The following is a 20,271-nucleotide window of genomic DNA, read 5'->3' as shown; positions in this document are numbered from 1 at the left end:
ATAGACAACCAAATAGTTTTTGTGGGTGCACTGATAGTCCTCTTTTGTTTCAGATAAGTCAATTCATGATCAGTTTCACAGCTCATTCTTCAAGGAAATATAATCAGCATCATTTCATAGTATTTCAAAGTAATTGCAGAATATAAAGAATGTTGCCCTTCCATAGCCCCGTATGTATAATGAAAAGACTTTACCTATAACAAAGTATCCAGGAAGAGGGTTTTTTTTTCATAAAGATTAACAACAGGAGTAAACCAAACCTTCTTGTAGCTGATTTTCCTTCCCACTATTAATTTCTTGGCTTCAAGAGCATAAAGAGATGACCACTAAAATCCTTTATATTGCCATTTTCTACAGAAAAGATGACTGTAATTTTCAAGAATCTTTAGAAGGGGGGTTGAAAATAAAATATCTGCGGGTGGAGGAAACCCAAATGAATAATTGATCAAAAGAACTAAATAAAGACTAAAAGTGCCAAGGCCACTAAGAAAGGAAGGCAGTAAAAGGAAGTGGGTTGTAACTTCTGACACAACCATAGGCTGTGGGTGGCTCTCCAATTGTGATGAAGCTTTGGAAAGGTAGAGTGTAGTGGCTCAAGGGTCTAAATGTGCTTAATGAATCAAGGAACCCAAGTTATTTTAAGAGGAAAGAAAAATATGTTTTCTGAGTATTTTTCCTTTCCCTTACCCTAGCACCACACCCACTTAGCCGTGTTCCCAGTCATGTCACCTGCTCTAAAGTATGCTTCTTTGGTCTCACTGACTTTTTTTCCTTCAGAGCAAACTGTACCCACTTAGTTAAAAATAAAGAACTCATCTGAGAATACTGCCTATGTGTGCGTGTTTTGTTTTTCAAATTTTCGTCAGTGAACTATTATGAGTGCTTAAAACAAACCATCTGCGGTTGTGCTAATTTATTATTATAAAAGTTTCTCAGACAGGTATTTTAAAAGCAAAAGAATGGATTAAAGAATAAACTTAAAAATAGAAACACTGATGCTTGGCTTCTCTGGGAAAGGTTAGTCTAAGAAGCAGGGTTCTTCACTCCCCTCCGGTTCCAAAGCCAAAAGGAACAATGAATTTAGTCAGCCTTTCTCAGGTTTGTTCTATTCAACTTCTTCACAATTGCCAACTTTCAAGTGCATGAGGGTTTCTGTTTTCAAAAATAAATTCTACCTATTTCCTCTACCCTTTCTTCCCTATGACGATAAAATTCCTTGAGGGTGATTTTTGGATTGCATCTCTCAAGCTCCAGGTTATATTAACTTTGGTGTCACCTAGAAATGTTTTTAATGTTTCTAAGAGAGTAACAGAGAAAAATGACTCAACTCCATAAAACCCTACATTCCGTATCTGGCATATATAAGTTAAATAAATCCGAGTTTTTCTAACCATAAAACAGTGCCACCTTCTTCCCAAAAATCTTAATAATGCATCTATTCTGATTATCAATAACAATATTTTGATCATTTGGCAGATACTCCTCTTTTTTGGTCATATTTTTCCCAATTAAAGATTTAAATGGTCATTGAAGCAAAACAAATTACCCTCATCATTTATGTCTACAAACCTCAGTGACGCTGAGCTTCAGAATTATAACCAGAAACAGGAATCATGCATTTGATTTTAAAAGTAGAAAGGTGTCATATTGTTGCACCTCATAAACACACAGAGAATTGCTGGAATGGAAGGGAGCATCAAAAGCCCTCTGGTCAATCCCTCAGCCTTTAGTAGCCTGTTCTATTAAACAATTTTTATAGTCAAGAAGTTCTTCAAATCTAACCTCTATCTACTGTGCTTCAGTTAAAATCTATTCTTTCTCTGACCTCACCAGAAACACAACAGCTGGTCACCATACACAGCTTAATAATGCCTCATAATCTTGAACTCTGTTATTAAGTCATTTTTCAGTCTTTTCTTCTTGAAGCTAAATAATCCCAAGTCTTTCAACTTATCCTTATAGGTTCAATTTTACAATCCTTTAATCATCATCAATGCTCTTTGCTAAACATTCTTAAGTCTTCCATGTTGCACTCATGTTTTGAAACCCAGCTCACCTCTGGAATAGCTTCTCATTGTCCATAAAAACCCAAGCTCTTAGGGCATTACACACATCCCTAAGAGAATCTATTTGATTAGGTAGTCTACTGCTTTACATTATTTTTAGTATAAGCCTGGACCTATGGCTCTTTCTCCCAACCCCCCCAAAAATATTTCCTTCAGGATGCATATTTTTACCAGCACTGGCTTACAGAGAAACTCCTCCTCCTCCACCTACTCCCATTCAATTTTCCTTACCAGAGATCCTCAAGGCCTTCTTAACCTAGCTTTCCTATCAATTTGGGTCGTGTGATTCTCTTTTACAAAATGGGTATTTACCTAAACTGATCTGACTTTCTTATTTAAATCAAGTTGTTACTAATCAAAAACGGCTTAAAATGTATTGTCTTTTGCAGATAACTTCTATGAGGTTGTCTGCAAAGCTTAACTCAATAAAGAATCCCAGTCACCTTGGTAAGAATTTGAAAGAGGTTTTCAGTCAGTGGGGTGGGTGGGACATGGAGAATCCTTCTGTATTCCTTAAATCACACCACACGAAGACCAACCTTGGATACAACTGTAAACAGGTAACTTTGGAGTATGTTTCTATTCTACCCTTTTTTCAAGCTTTCCCTCTTCTCCCAATCACTTAGGCATTCCTAGAGCCCTCTTTTCTATCAAAATTAGATACTAGATTCTAATACTTATCGTGTCCAGGGCTTTGCATGTGATGTCTCTTCCCCTGACTCCCTGTTCTTTCCAGGGCTGGCATTTTCTCATCTTCCAGGCTTCCACTCAAATGCTATCTCCTTAGACAGGTCTTGCCTGGACAACTCTAGAATAGGTTCCTTTCTGTTCTCTGCCACCCCATTACTCTCTATTTACTATACTGAGTTCCCTTCACAGCACTTATCACAATTTACAATTATAGATAAATGTTCATTTACTCATTTCTAGCCTGTCTTCCCTATAGAATGTAGGGTCTCCAAAGGGTGGGATCATGTCTGCTGTACTTTATATACCTGGCACATAGTAATTTCTCAAAAATTATTTTTTGACTGGATAAGTATTCCCACTGCCAGAAATATTTACATATTAAAATGTATCACTAATTGTCACTGAAAAAGGCCCTGTCACCTATTATAAAGGGCATGGTCTTTTTAGTGATGCGACAGGATGGGAGATAGCAGAGATCCTTCTCAGATTCACCTGTCTTACATCATTCAGGCAAGGATGGCATTCCCCATAACAGAGGCAAATGCTGCCTCTTCCAAGACATTAACTGGAAACTGTTGTCTGTCCTGTTGTCATATTCCTCCTTAGAGCAATTATTCTTGCTTCCAATTATTCTCTCTCCTTTCAGCTTCAATACAGTAATGCTATTCTGGAACATTCCATCATTGTCCTGATGCTATTTCCTCACTGCTGTGACCTTCACAAAAGTACTAACCATTATCATGCACAAATATTTGGGAAACTATATATCAAAGTATTAATAGTGGCAATCTCGAGAGATGCAATTAGGGGCAATTTTTATTTCCTTTTTTTTGATTGATATTTAATTTCCAATTTTTCTATCATGTACCATGTGCATTTTCTGCTTGTGTATTTTTTAAGATTTTTTTCCCCCAAATACTAACTTTATTTCACTGGTATTCAAAGTGAGCTCCTACTGAGAGTTAGCTTAAACAACCTGTTGCTTTCATCTCAAAAAATTCAGTGTTTCTAACTGTTAAATTTCCATCTTAATGAATAGAATACTCATTCAACAAATATACTATAAACATACAGTGTATGTATGTATGTATATATGACATGCATGCCTATTATGTGCCAGGTCCTGTACCTTGGGGCTTATTTACTATGTAGCAATCTACTGCATCAGGCATGCTTCTTAGTTAAAACTACTTCATAACATCAAGAGTATCCTGTGCTCAATACCAGGAACTACCATAACTGTAATGATAAAGGCATTGGGGAGTTTCAGTGATGAATAACTAAACTGGAAGAAACCTTGCCCAACTCTATAAATCATCTGCTGACTCGCAGAGTGACACAGAACAAGTGAGTTTTCAGGTACCCATACCTCAGTTTACCTACCTGTAAAATGCACAATGCCTCCCTCAAAGGGATATGAATATAATTAGTGAGGTAATGTCTAAGGGTTTGGAACTCCTTGGCAGAAAGGCGCTACATAATTACTATTTGGTATTTAAGCTGCCCTTCATGTGTGCCAAGTACTTTATGATCATTCCTTAAGAAATATTCCTCCCAGCTACTCTGTGAAGTTGTCTTCATGTCTATTTCCATTTAAATGATGAAGAAATTGAACTGGAGAGAAGCTTAGTGATTTGCTTAGGGTCACTCACAAAGATTGCACTAAGTCTCAAAATAGGAATTTCCAAATCCTCCAATATTTTTAACCATAAATCAATCCAAACCTTAAATACAAACCACCTTTACAGATTAACTCCCCGTTAAGCTTTTCTGAAACAGTCCTCACAGTGCAAAATTGTGCTACTTGTTTTTATAGGATGGAATGAATAGTAAGGAAGGGAAAAAGAACTGATATATCAATTGAATGAAAGCTAAAGCTCTACAATGACCAAAGCTCTAGAATTAATAACTCAGATACAATCATTTTCCTTTTTGCACATCTATATTTCTCCTCACTTCCTGTATAACAGCCTGCATTTAGTACCTTCATAACCTCTTTGAAGGACCCATGTTTTTCTGCTAATAATTTCCAGGGCCAATCCTAAAAAGGATGTTTACCCAGGAGTCTAATAGTCGATGCATATGGAGTCTGTGGGATGCTAGAAAGCCAGAATGTATCAGTTGCTTCAATATCAACTGACCTCTTCCCCACCAAACATTTCCTGTACAAGTGCAATGCAAGGCACACATAGTCAATGCTGGACCGTGTTGTGCGCTCTATTCAAACATCAATTTTCTTCCCTCTGCTTCATTCAACGATTCATTTGCTGAATAAAGAGGCATCTTTTGGTTCTGAGTCCCACATAGTCACTCAGATGACAGAAGATGTCTGGATACCAGCATTTAAGGACTACCTCTCGGGTTGTTCAATGAGCAACAGCCAGATGACCACTGAGGATTAAAAGTAACGATGGTGAGACAATGCCAAGCATATATGGTTTGGTAGTTACTTAACGTAAACTTGGATAGAAACTTCCAAAGCACTTTAGAGCTTACCCAAGGCAAAACTGTGAGAAGGAGGATTAATTTCCTCATCCTATAAGCCCATTCCTCTGTCTTCTCCTTCTCTGTAGAACCATTTTCTCCTACCTCCTCCTTCACATTGCCCTAGACTCTTAAGAGTGCTCCATGATGACAAACACTGGGATCCTGCCTTACTTTCCTTCCTCTATCTCTCATAAACACGCATCTGCCCTCTGTTCTATTCCCTTAAGTACTACTCTAACTAATCTGCCAATATGACCTGAAGGCCTTAATACAAAGGAATGCCTAATAGTTTGGATCTCAGGCACTAATCACATACATGCGCGCTAAGCAGGGTGCCTCTCATATCACACCATACTGGCAGCAGCCAAATAGATGTTACAACAGGTTCAGGCAACCAAAACTCAGAGTTTACCACTAAGAGGATCACAATGAAGGGACTATTAAAATATGTGTCAAGAAAAAGGAAACTAAACCCAGGAAGACAATCTGAGGTTCAAAAAGGAATGGTGAACAAATACATAAGAAGCATGTGGGTAAATATAAAACAAGTATAAGCAGTTTAAACACTGATAATGACTAATCTAGGAAGTATAAAACAAGAATAAACTAAAATATCAGACAACATTAAAAGAGAAGGGATACTTCACAGTACATTAAAGTTCTCATATTATTCAAGAGGTAGAGGAGGAAGTCTAGCATGCGTCTAAATAAAACTGGATAAGGACTATTCTGTGAAAGGGAAGTATTTGCAAAAGGAGGACAAATGGAAATACAGAAATTTAAAACTCTCATTTTAAAATGATCAAATCTGTACCCTTAATAGTATTTGACAACTGAAATGCATCAGGAATCCACACTGATAGGGCTGAACTGCAGCAAAATTGTGATGGGTGCCTTTAATTAAGGCCGGCAGAGGCCCTGCAGGCACAACTTCACTCACTGTTTACTTTCCAGTACCCAAGACTTCACTGATCTTGCTCCTTTTGTCTTCACCAAAATCTGCCCCAAATAAATGCTTCTGTATCATTTATGTTTACCTTAATATAAAAAGTTTGAGCTATCTTTTCTAGAGGTGCATGGATTTAATCCTTAATCCTAATTTTTAATGAAGGGCTTTTGTCTGCTAGCAAACGAATTTAAATCACCAATGCACAGCAGGAGAGAAATTCTGAGAGAAAAAATTTTCAGAGAAAACTGTCACATTTTCAGAGAAATTCCTCTGCTACTTAAACACGATATCATGTATGCAGTCTCCTACTTTAACTGATGTGTATGATCCTGAATTAATATTTTAGATCTAATAGGTTTTATTCTCTATTTCCAAAATTGCTTGAAAAATGAGCCAGTATTTTCCATACCTACCTAAAGAAAACTTTTTGAAATTTTATGTGAAGACCAAGAAATGCTATAGTTTATATCTTAAATTTATCCTACAAAGATGCTAACTAGGAACAAGCACAAATGTATAAGGCAACACAATAAATCTTTTATTCCTTATTATTTTAAAATATATCCTATTATTCTGTGGTCCAGTTCTCCTTAAAGAAAATGCTAATGGTACAAATAAAATAAATATTTCAGTGGTCTATCAGGAATTTTCTCTTTTGGGAAGCAAAAGCCATTTTCCAAAAAAGAAAAGGAAAGAAGACCCCCAAAAAAGTCTCTCAAGTTCCTGATACTGTTTTAAGAATGATTTCTGACCTATATCAAACTATAAAATACTGACACAGTTGGATCAAGTAAGTGTGTGTTTTAGAATACATATCACTTGAAAACCTGCCATGCTATATTTAGTTAAAAGTAAATATATCAGCTGGAACATAGGCATGTGGAAACTGTGCTTTTGTTACAAAAGCTACAGCTCCTTGTTAACACAAGCTTGATACAATGAGAAAGCACATTCAGAACTGGGAAGCCAGGGAAGAGTGCAAAGGAGGGACACAAGCATGTTTTAACGGCTGTGATAATTTGCCATGAAAGGATGTTAAGGCCACAGCTCCTTGCTGCAGCATGCCATGTGCTGCTGAATTAAATTACTGCCATGCAGTCTGCTAGCAAAGGAATGTGTAAACAGGCCATATATCCTTGCATCAGTTCCACAGAATGTTGCACAACACAAAATGCTTCTCGATGTGTCATTTCCTTCTTGGCCATCTTCCCAGCTCCTGACAGTCAGTCAACAAAAAAAGTACTGAGATTTAAAACTGCTCTTCTCAAGAACACATTCCACCAACCACCAGACATAACCTTCACCAGTGCTTCTAACCCCTCCCCTTCCACCCTCTTTGAAGAAAGGGAAAAAGAGAACAGGTTTTTGTGTTTTTTTTAACTGTTATTATTCTGTAAAATCAGTGATTTTCAATGTTTTACATACTAGTGATCAAATGGTTAATATCTATGATAATCAAACTTCTTGTATTTGCAGACTTATAAATACCAAAACATGGCATCTATGCATAACTTCCATCCTGTGGATACTTAACAGTGAAGTACGTAAGTCAAGAAGTTATGGGACTTTCTACTATTGCCTTATTGTAAGAACTAAAACTCAGGCCTGTGGCATCAGGACTGTGGTACAAAGCCTACCAATGTTTTTTCAAACTGTCTTCACAGCCACCCAGAATGTGAATGCAATTCTTGTACCCCAAGGTATTAAATTACCTTTAAAAATTCTTCTACTTGCCCCCTACACAATGCATTTTTACATGTCCTCTCCTTTCTTTCACATCTGACTGGCCTCTAAATAGGCATCTACCATTGATAAATAAGCAACAGTAATGGGCCAGCCACTATGGTAAGCCTATTCCTTCATCCAACTAGAATGGAAAATATTGGGGGAGAAAAGTGAGCTGCCACTGACATCATCTGGAATAACGAAAAGAAAATACCATACTTTTCACCCTTCATCAGGCTAGAAAACAATCTCAGAACTGGGTGGATAAGCATGAGTTAAAAATGAGATGTTGCCTGCCCAAACCACTCTGGGCAGTTTAAAGTCTGCTACCTCAAATTTGTTAAAGCAAAACTTCTATAATTAGAAGTGCCTCAAGAATACAGAAAAATAAAAAGTTTTCTGAAGAATTATAAATGTGTTGATGAATTGGGTCCAGATGAAAATGGACAAGCAGAAAAAGAAAATTGTCTTCAGGATTAAACCTGATAAGCCAGGATGCTAAGACAGTCCTGGAAACACAAAGTTTTCCCTGTACTTCCAGATAACCTCTCACTCACCTAAGCCCCAGTGCCTGGCTGAAGTCATGCATGGAGCCAAGCCGAAGGACTGTTGCAGCCAGATATTCAAAGCCTGCAGGGAAAGGAGCTAGATCACTGGGAAAGAAAAAGCAGAGCTTCTCCTTTCTCCCACCAGGTCAAGACAGGTGTTGCTCAGCAGTAAACAGTAGTGCCCAGGCAGAAATATACAGATGAAGGCTTTTGTCCTGACTCTCCTTGAGAGTAATAAGGGAGTACTTCCCCCAGGGCACAACACACAAAAATTCTTAGAAAGTCACTCACAAGCACCAGGTATCAGGTTTGGAAATGTGTCAGCAAGTGACAATCTTCAAAGCAGGGTGATGTAAAGTATAAAACTTCCAGATTTGTCCATCTGAAGATTCCCAAGATATTTCTGTTACAGACTTTAGTCATGTTACCAGGTAGATCTCAGCATCTTTTTGTTCAAACACTTATTGCTGTTATCTCATATGAACATTGGCCTAGCTCCACTACCTACCCTTAAAATCATCTGTTATTTACCAAATTTGTTCAATTCAAAACAAAGCTACTATGATTTAAACTTTGAGTCAGCTTGTAGAACTTTAAACTTCCCCTGGATTAAAAAGTTAAGAGATCTTTCAGAAGATGTTACCTTGAAAAAAATTATTACTTCTTCCCAAGCAGTTGTGGGAACCAATGATATCAGCAGTTTCAATGAACTGATATCAGTGGTTCCAATGAACTCCTCTTTCCATCATTCACTCCGTTGTGTAGTTCATTTCTCTGAGTCTATTCTAACAAACAAAATGCAAAAGAAGTAACCCTGTACCAGTTCTGGGCTTAACCCTTAAGAAGGTCTGACAGCTCCCACTTCTGTGCTTTAGAGATCCTTGAGCTGCCATGTAAGAAGTCATACTACACTCCTGGAAAGAACTCGTGTAGAGGCTACGTGGATTAGGAGAGGCCCTAGGACTACATGGAGAGGGAAAACGGTCCACCTGTCCCTTCATTCCAGCTGACCCCAACCTTCCAGCCATCCCCATCAAAGTGCCCAACATATGAATGAAGCCATCTTAGACATTCCAGCACCAGCCACCATTTTGCTACAGTCATATGAGAGACCCTAAGTGAGAACAGCAGAAAAACTATCGAGATGAACCCCAGTCAACCCACAGACTTGAGAGAAATAATACAACGCTTGTTGTTTTACGCCATTATACTTTGGGTATATACTGTCAAAAGATAACTGAAAAAGCAGTAAGAGAATTAAAAGAATTCTGACTATGTAAGGTGATTTATTTTCTCCATCCTCTGCACAGCCAACAGTACCCTTTACCATAAGTCCTCCTCTCTAAGTCAGAATCACTACACTTTAGAATATGACATTGTTAACCAAGTTTTCACCTTCCTGTAGAAAGAAATTCTTTAAATGAGGCTGGAGTTGGAACCAAATGTATAAATGGAATCTTGGATCCTAATAGAAGTTGATGTTTAAAAGAGTTAGGTATCCAAACGCGTCACTGTTCTGCTGCTGCCACACTGACTTCTGCTGGCGAACACACGGCAGTTACTCTTCAGTGCTAACTTGCCAACAGAAGGTCAAAATGCCTTGCCTGAACATAAGACTTACAAATTTGGTATCTTAAATATGATGTCATGTCTTAAAATGATAAGCTGGCAAAGAAAATAAATGGCATTTTGTAAAGATGTACACCGTTTTCATGTTTACACTACTTAAGATGAAGGTTCTAATAAGTCATTGGCTATGTTCCTTTAAAGGGAAGTTTTATAACTGAGATGAATCACGACTGCAAAAGATCAAAGTTAAAAAACATCAATGATGCCATGGGGTACTTTTTAATCTTGTAATGAGTGATGATCATGTGCTCTTATGAAGTTAGTCCAACTGCCAACGCCAGATGTGTATATTAAGAAAAGAAGTTGTTTGTGATGTGACAGCCCTGGTTCAGCTGCCAGAGACAGAAAACATAGAAGGATGAAACCTTTCAGATTTTTTAGTGAAAAGCAAGTCTTGACAGATATGCTGATAGGACAGGCCTCAGAGGGGGGCACTTGTGCCACAGCATCCTCTTTTCTTTGCTGCAAAGTATGATTATTAACAATTCAGCACAGCTGTCTCCAGGTTGCATGAATACCTGCTCAAGGCACTATTTATAACACTGATCAGTGTCATTTACTAATGAGCAAAAATTAGTAAAGTCATCCCCAGAAAAAAATAATACACTAAAGGAAAGAATCTAGGTGCTATCTGTTACCTGGAAGCACGCTATAAACAAAACTCTACAACAAACTTCTGACACAGAAGGAAATTCATCCAATGAATAGCTAACACTATAATAATAGCATTTGAAGTAATTGATAAGGAAGATACTAATGTCATTACAGCTTTAATCAGACTAAGAGAAGCAAAGTAATTTGTCTACCACCATACAGCTAGTAAAGATGAAGATGGGATTTCAATCCAGTAAATCCGATACCAAATACTGCATTCTTAACTACTACACAAAACTGAATGAAGATCTGAGTCAAACAGGAACTTGTTCTTGTTCAAATAGTTTGTCTACCAGAAGTAGCCTTTTCAATATAAGCTCAGACCTGTAAAAGAAGCAGTGAAATTCCAATAACAGAAATTGATAGCACAAAAATCCTCAACTACTTCAAATCACTACAGTAATAAACAGAATTATATTATTTCTATGGTAAGTAACTACTACTTAAGGAATCATAATTTAGGGGGTAGAGGGGAGTCAAAGCAATTGCATAATTGTCTTTTTTTTTCCTGCCCTCAGGAGTCTTTTACTAAAACATTTCTCTTTTAAAGGCCTACAAAATAAGCCACTTTGAATTGTAGAACATGTGTTAGCAAACTATGGCTCATGAACCAAATCTGTCCCACCAACTTCTGTCCTACCAACTGTTTTTGTAAATCAAGTTTTATTGGAACACAGTCATGTCCACTTGCTTATATGTTGTATGCGGCTGCTTTTGTGCTATAAAAGCAGAGTTGAGTAGTTGCAGCAGAGGCCATATGGCCTGTAGAGGCAGAATTATTTACTATCTGACATTTTATAGGAAAAGTATGTCAACCAAAGTTCTACAGGATTCCCCATTTAACACTAGATACACATCAATTATTCAAAATCTATTATATCCACTGTTAGGAGTCTTAAAATTCAAGAACAATATTGAGAAAAGTCTTATGATACTAGTGCTCAATGGCCAGGATGGCCAAGTTAAAAGCAGAAGAAAATAATCCAGTACAGAGATTCCAGGTCATAGGATTAAGATTTTTCTGATACCAGACCTATCCTTATATCCAAAAACTGAGCTTGGCAAGTCACCTCATGATGTCAGGAAAATGGCATCACATTTTCAAAGATATTTTTAGTTCCCAAGAGACATCACTCAGCTGATCTAGGGCGGGTGGTCTGTCATTGACAGATTGGTATCGGCTCCTCCCCATCCACCCTTAGTATCCTCAGTACCAACCCAGGCCTGAACCCAAGGTACCCATGGGTCATCCACCCCTCCGCCCTTAACTCTTATTACTTGTAAAGCACTTCTTGACCTTCAGGGCAGTAAGCTTATCAACTAACTGATTCTGCCAACGACCTCTTTGAAATGAGGTAACGCCATCTCCACTTGAAGCAGAAGTAACTTTCCCAAAGCTCCCTTACCTCTTTGCCTTTTGTCACATCTTTCAGAACGGGGCAGCACCTACCTACCCCTCCCCATGTTCTCTCCCAACTTTGGAATAGCAACTCTTGAGTACACACACACACTCACACACACACATGCACACACAACAATGGTGGTTTTTCCAAGAACTGAGAAAAGCAGCTGAGATCAGCAGGAAACATCTTTTAAAGATAAGTATTATATGGTGCTAAATATTAAAAGACTACTATCCTGCTTTATGCACTATTAAAATGGATGTCCCCACCTTTTCAGGAACACGAGGACTAGATAAAGATGTCTTCCATCAGAAGGAATTATCTCTGATTTATAGCAGTTCAAAACAGTCAGGCAAAGCCCCAAACCAGTCAAGAGAGCCCTGGTCTGTTCTGTTCACCTGTACTACATTGTTCCGTAGGATAGCAGACTTGGGGCTCACACACATGAGTACAGCAAGCACCTAACAAGACGTTTCCCAAACTGAACAGCACTGAACATGGAAGACATTGTGAACATGGAAGAACATCAGGCACATGAAAGGAGGAGAAAATAAAAGAAAGCCTCAAACTCGTTCTTGAGGCAGGAAACCTCCCTAGTTCGGCAAGCAGTGAGCCTTTCTGAAAAGAAACAGTGGCCAGAGGAAGAGGAGCCACCTTATGTTCAAACACCATTGCTAAAAGAGATGCTACCTGGATAGAGGTACAGAAGTACTTTCCTCTCATTTTAGAGAAGAAAGGATATGCCATTTCCACTGTGCAGGCAGGTATGTTTTTACATGACAAATACTTTTGCTGGCTGTACCTCCACAACAAACCAAATCAAACTCTCTAAAGACCATGCATAGGACCCCAAGGTATTCATTCATCAAAGACAGGGTTCTATATGATCATTTCCATTGGCTCAAATTTTTAAATGTGGTTTATATATCAAATAATCTTTAATCTCCAAATATATTTAAATACTGTTATGCTGAGTTTCTTCAAATCAGTTTTGAGGATAAAAAAGCAAAGCTGTTTCAGTTTAGATTTAGGAGGAAAATGCATTTTGGCCCAAATGGATTATGTATACTACTTCAACTGCTGGTTAAACATTCTGGATACCCAGACAGACAAATAAAGGAGGATGGATTTAACCTGGTTTGACAATAACTGTTAAAAGAAACTATCTGTAACAATCACTGAAACATGACCAAACAACAGTGTTGTAACAATCAAGCAAGTTATCATTTGCAAATAAATTCTTTGTAATTAAGCAGCATGCTCTTTATAAAGGGAATTGAGTGGGCGAGTTAAAGAATTAAGACACATTCTTAGGCCATGGGAAACATAACGCAAATGTATTTTTGACTAAGCTCAAGATTTTTAAGCTTTTTGTTTTCTTTCTCAGCGCTCATGGGTCTATTCTGCACTGTCTTTTGTGTACAGTGGATGAGCAGAATTTTTTTAGTAGTTAAAGAGACTGAACAATTATTTATTAGTTTCCCAAAGTTATGGAGGCTTTAGCAATCTCATGGCAAAGGATAAAACTGTAATTTTATTTTATATTAACTGTGAAGTTCTAGCAATTGTCTCTTACTGAAATTACATGTATATAGCAAACTTTGCAAAGAAACTGTTTATATAAAAGTAATACTCATAGGGTCTCAGCAAACCCTTTACCATTTCCAATAGGGAGTCAGGTACTTACTTCTGGGTTCCCGGGGTCCATCCACTGTAACTTTAATTGCTCTGTGATAGGTGGCTACTTGGGGAGGATTTGTGAAGACAGTTATGGTCAGGGTGAAACTCTTGCCTGCAGATGTAAAAGGGAAAAATCCACAGTGAATATAAAGAGATAATACTGATGAAATATAGTAACAAAGATGTCCAAATTTCATTTAAGCATCCCTGAGGAGATAACGAAACAAAGACAAGACTCACGACTGCTTATTATAATTGGAAACCCTCTGAAGGCACTTTAGACTGTTACTAAACTTGTTGAGTGATAAGATCATCATCCTCATTGCCTCATTGCAGTATTACAACAAAAGACTCCGATTCCAAAAAGAAAGTTTCTCAGTAGCAACAATTGTAATGAAAATAAAAATCCTGGTCCTCTTGAGGAGTGTTCTCTTCCTTTCCGTTTTCTCCAACATCAGGAATATATCCAAACAGACAATTTTAGAAGTCTTTATTTAGGATTAGGTCATGACCCCATGAGAGAACAATAGTAAATCACTGTTGATTATATTATTTACTTCACATGGTTTTAGGATTCATTTGCTTAACTGCACTACAATAAGAAGATGAAAGGGGAAAGTTCTTATGGGAATCATTTTAACAGGAGCCAGTGTCTCCCGTCCTGGCCTTAATGTGCCTGTGGTATGATGATGATTTCATCATTACTGGAACAAAGTTTGTCTCCTCCCTGTTCAACCCTCCCCTAACATACATCCCTGCTGCTAAATCTTGAAATAACTCCCCGACAGTGACTTATTTTCTGCTAAATGTACACGGCATGTCCCAATATAAGTATGAATTTTTACTTTTAACATAGGGTGTGCTTCATTGAAATATTACATCTGACATTACAAATTAATGAGCTAAAGAGGATGAATGGAGGGAAGGCACAGGGAGAAAAGTCTGATAGATTTGTATGTTTGCTCTCACCAGAAAAGACCACTCTGTTAAACAGACTCACTGACAGTTGTAATCAGTTAGATTTGCAACGGTTAGTCATGTCAGATAGTCAAAACTGCAAACTGTTACAAGACAGGAAAAGGTGGGCGTGAAACAGTGACTCAATAAAACATTCGGCAATCTCAGGCCAGAGCACTCATTTAGTTTGCTTTTTTAACAGACCTCTTAAAAGCTCATTTTGTTTTGCTTTGTGTTTTTTAATCAGTAAAGGGATTCTTTTTTCCTTTACTGAAACCGAGAGTATTAAATCAAAACACAAATCTTAGACAACATGTAGCAATACAAAGTTAATGCAATCTTTTCAAAGCTTAATATGGAACAGGTTATATACAAGATTTAATGTAGAACAGGTCTTTGGCTGTCAAGTCTAGTGAATGGGTTTTCTTTTCAACCCAAACCATGGAAGTTCCTAAAATCTGTTTAAGACGCCCATCATTTGTTACTGAGTATATATAGTTTTAAGTCTCCTTGACAATACTTTTCCAAGGTGAATAAAAATAAAACAGGGAAAGAAAAGACAGGAGTGGAGTGAAGTAAAATGAATATTGACTAGAAACCTCTAGGTGCAAGTCACTTCATACACATTTTCTCATTTAATCCTTGCCAGTTAAGCTTATCACTCCCATTTTACAAATGCGGAACTGAAGTCCAGAGAAATTTAACAATTCATTCAAAGTCACACCAACTAATAAGAAGCAAAATTAGGATTTGAACTCAAGTCTTTCAGACCTTAGAATTAGTGCTGTTGTTTTTTGTCTGCCACATTGCCCAGGAACATAAAAAAACAAAAGGTCACTTATTTCTAGATCTGTCCCAATCATCTCTAGGAGCCCAAGAAATAGTAAATATAAAATGGACTTGTGTAATTAATATTTTGGCTCGGATGGTGAGAGCACCTATTCCAAATGTGTGATTGACATATCATGTTTCATCTGTGATATACTAGATATTACATGGATATAAGTAAATTAATTGTCTAGTTGGAGAACAGTCGATTTATTAGAAACATGAAGATTAACCAGAATAAGAGAGCCAAGAATCTAAACTAGTTTCAGAAAACTGAAAATCTAAAGAAATGGAGATAAGAAATTTAAATAGGAAGCCACTGGATCCAGATCAGGACATCAAAATAATAAAAATCTGGAGGAGCAAATGGTTGAATCCCTAGCTTGAAGGTTAATTTACAATAAAATATAAGAAGATAATGATAAAAAATAAAAGAAACCCAGATTCTGGGCAGGATCAGTGGTCCATGGAGAAAGGACTGGACTTTTAACAGTGCCTCCAATGGCAGATTCTGTAAGGCTATTGTCATCCAAGACAATGATATATATATTCCAATTATCCTGATATCTCTAAATAATCTGTTCTACATACTGTCCATTAATTTATCTGAATTGGTTCTGCAGATATTTCTATTTTAAACCTTTACAATTTAATTAAGATATTAAAACTCACCAATGCTTCCCCAAAACTCAGAGAAATTTCTCAGGTAGGAACAAAAGGCCAAATATTGTAAAATTCACCCTTCAAAGTGTAAAGCATCCAAATGTTCAAAGTGGAACAAGTTTTCTATAAAGACATTTTTTAAAAAGAGGTGGGCTTGAGAGAAAGAAACATGTATTTCAGTATAACCACAGTCTACTAAAATCAAATCCTAAAAATCAATATGTACTTTTACAACTAGAATAAAAATCAAAGAGCTTCCTTCCACTTCTTGTTGCTTTCAGAAGAAATAAGTACATAATGCTGGAGAAACATTCAGAAACTATCCCCCAACTCAGTAACTGGTTCTCCACCTTGTAATAATAATGCATTTCCTAAGTCAAATGTTTATGTAGGTATTCATGATTTCCTTAAATTAAAAAAAAATATTCCAAATCCCATTTTTATCACTTTACATAAAAAATTAAAAAGCAGGCTCTTACTTATAAATGCAGGATCTTACTTAGGGAGCTAGCACTCACTGGATAACTAACTGCATTATCCATGGCTTCATCTAGGAACTAGTTCTGTAATGTGTCCTCAAGTCATATATTTTCTAATATAAACATAGGGAAATGTCATTGATAGCAATTCCTACCTAGACTGAGGGCTGCCAGGAATAGTGGTGGGGGGTTGGGGTATAAGACTGTAAGCAGGAATCGTATTCAAAATTAACAAAAGGTGTCATGCCCTCCACACTTTTAAGTGCTTAAAAATGCATCTAAATTAAAAGCAGCATGCTTGATGTCAGAAGAAAAGAGAGAGGAAGTATACCAAGAAAATACAGGAACCAAAATCATTTTGAACAGTTCTATACAAAACATAAATGAAAAAAAAGAAGACTATTAAAAACCACAGGCCATTATCAAGGTAATGCAAGCTTCAAGGATGCTCTACTTTTATTCCAAAACATTTCTAAAAGTTGTGGTCATCAAATGATACATGAAGCTAAAGTAAATAGTGGCATGACTCCTTATACATCTAAGACTGTTTTTCAATTTTTGAGAGTTTGTATTTCTACCAATGAAAAGAAAAAGCTATAACATTTGAGAAACTTAGTGTTTTTTATTTATAATGCTACTGAAAATAGAAAATAAAATTGAAAAAATACAATGGTATTGTTGAAAAAATATAATACAATGGTGTTGACCCAGTCTTAATAATCTAAGAGAAACATCGAAATGTGAAAATCAAAGAGGAAGTTGTAAATAGATTGTTAAAAAGCAGGCCAGGTATACAGGCAGGTTACAAGGTTTCCTGCCATCAAAAAGTGACCCATTTTTTTTTTCTCAGAGTGATATCTCTTTTCACAGTTCTATGTCCTTTTTTCCTGCTCATTTCACTTTGATATTGTTTTATTTCATACAAAGCAGTAATAAAAAATCTATTATTAATGATAAATCAATTTTTCTTTCTCTCTCCACCCACTCCCCCAGCCCCCATTTAAGTCTCGAAGACAAGTCTGGACCAATTTCTCCATCCTGCCTCTGGCAGCAGACTGTAGCATTTCAGATCCTCCACCAAGTCCCGACTGCTTCAAAGGAAAAATCTTACTTTCTTCAGTTAAGATCATAAGAAATATAGGGGGAGGGGGTCAGCTCTGTTTGGACATAATTATACTTCATCAAAAGACGCTTTCTTCATCTTCCATGCGTGAAAAGTCTGCAAGCAGTTAAGTCTGTCTTTTTTTTTTTTTTTTTTTTTACATATAAAAATTGCTATTTGGGAAACCAGCCAAAACGCAGAAAGCCAATATAGTAAAACAGTGCACACCCTTTGTTTCTCTTTGAAGTTTCTTAAATAAATATGTTGAAGGTTTACAAAGTACACTATCACTTTGCCATAGTTTCTACTCAAATTAATCAGAGAAAACTTATGCAGCATCTATATAATACAAAAGCAAGGTAAATGAAAACACAAGCTTGACTCTGTTAAGTAAAATAAAGTACAACACCCAATCCTTTAAATGCTAAAATTCATTACTCTGGCTAAAAATAAAATAATATAATATAAGATGATAGATGTAATTCAGAGCATAGGTAAATCATGTTCAAATTTTTCTTGATTCTCATTAGAAAGGAGAGAAACTTTAACTGTACTATGGACCTGCACGAGTAACTGAGGGGGAAAAAAAAAGGAATGAATATACATACAAGCACACACATGTATATTTCAAATCTAATCAGTCAGTAGTGAGATATGATTATGTCTTTTTTCCTTTTAATAAAAGCAAACTAAACCTGATGCAGAGATAACCCATTTAGTTTTGATCCTACCAGACCCCTAAGCCTCATTTTATTCCAAACAAACTTTCGGTGAAGGTACTTCATCAGCATGCAGCCTTTTTTTTTTTTTTTTTAGGTTAAAAAGTATAACTTCTTGGCCCTGTTCCTAGAAAGTAAACTAAAACTACTCATCGGAAACAGTCTTGCTGGAATTTCCCTTATCAAGTTTTTACAATGGTAACAATTTGACATCTGATCCAAACTAAAGAGCAATTATTGGACATGGTTTAAAAACTGGTGCTTCTCATTTCCTAATTCAAACCTGGGTTGCAGTAATTCCATAGGGATTTATAATTTTATTCCACTTCAGTCCTATAGTGGCCTATTTTTCTCTTATTGAAGTACTTGAATTGAAAATACTAGATTCAATAAATAAATGAATGCAATACTTCTAATAGGTGAGTAGGCTATTAAAACCCCCCCTGTAGAATAAGTAAATAAAAACCAAAATATTGGTTTCCTTAGAGATTTTTTAAAACATTAACCCTACTTATGAATTAGCTGCGAAAACCCTAACGGGAATATTTTCTATTTTATGAATATTTTAAGGATTCCTAACATTTGAATATAGATTCAGATGATGGAAACCCTTATATTTTGTGGAAATTAGAATCCTGATCATCTGTCTGCATATCTTTGTATAATCGCTCTAACATAATAATTATTCATTTATTCAAATGAAAAAACCTTCCATTAAACAACATGACTTTTTAATAGATTATTGAAAGTAAATTAAATCATATGGAGGTAATATATGTAATAAGTGAAGAGCATTAGTTAGCTGTTATTGCTATAACTTAGAGCAAAATTGATACCAGGAAATTGGTTGAATGTAGTCATGTTTCTTTCCCTTTGATACTCAATTTATTCAGTTAATTGACTTTCCCTAATTCAGAACTTGAACTGCCACTGTTCTTCCTCTCTATGTCATATACTCACACCCAGCGAAATTAGGAATTAGCTCTTCTGAAAATGTTTGAATTTTCAACATCATAAAACATACGAAAAAGGCTTGATTACTCATGAGAAAGACATTAATTTCATCTGGACATATTCAAATAAAACTTTCAGTAATTCTATTTGGTAAAAAAAGGTACTGATTTATATACAGACTAGTTTAATTTCATCAGAGGACCCTCATATGTTTATTCCATTATCAATATTAAAAATCAAGGACTTACCTCGTCCACTCCGGCCCACAAATCTCAGATCGTTGAACCTTGCTACTTGATTTTTCATGACAGCAGAGGCATTTCGGAGCTCGGCAGAATAATTTTCATCGTTACCCGCCATGACAGTAACCACAGTCCCATCTGGTACCTCTCCGAGGGCTACCACCTACATTAAACAGGAAACACAGCAGCAATAGTGGCACATCAGAAAAGCTTAAAAACTGAGAATATATTCTCATTGTAAATGATGTATCTTATCAGGACTTAGTGCTCCAGTCTAGTAATGGCAGACAGGAATGAAGTATCTGTATATGGGTTAAGATGCTACCACAAACAGACCAATATATCAGGGTCTACCCATTTCAAAGGCAGGCAAGAGTTTCCTTCATTTGTTGTTGGATTCTTCACAGAATACATATACATTTTTATTAAATCCCCATGTTCAGTTGTCCAAAGTAATTAGACCACAGAGGGAAAGCTGATGCCCACATCTGTAGGT

General features: G+C 36.6%; 1 protein-coding gene across 4 annotated transcripts in view; it reads right to left on the bottom strand.

Annotated features, from left to right (window-relative positions):
- Nucleotides 1-20,271, bottom strand: part of RUNX2 (RUNX family transcription factor 2) — a 219,645-nt gene that overhangs the window by 92,291 nt on the left and 107,083 nt on the right. For all 4 annotated transcript variants that reach the window (XM_077161957.1, XM_077161955.1, XM_077161958.1 and 1 more), the window contains exons 4-5: nucleotides 19,782-19,938; nucleotides 13,839-13,943 (exon numbers count right to left, since the gene is read on the bottom strand). In XM_077161957.1, coding sequence (XP_077018072.1) covers nucleotides 13,839-13,943; nucleotides 19,782-19,938 — 262 coding nt within the window. The remainder of the gene's footprint in view (nucleotides 1-13,838; nucleotides 13,944-19,781; nucleotides 19,939-20,271) is intronic.

The sequence above is a fragment of the Tamandua tetradactyla genome, chromosome 5 (genome assembly GCF_023851605.1).
Source record: "Tamandua tetradactyla isolate mTamTet1 chromosome 5, mTamTet1.pri, whole genome shotgun sequence".
Taxonomy (NCBI): domain Eukaryota; kingdom Metazoa; phylum Chordata; class Mammalia; order Pilosa; family Myrmecophagidae; genus Tamandua; species Tamandua tetradactyla.
The sequence above is the reverse complement of the archived record's forward strand: the minus strand, read 5'-3'. Positions and strand labels throughout refer to the sequence as shown.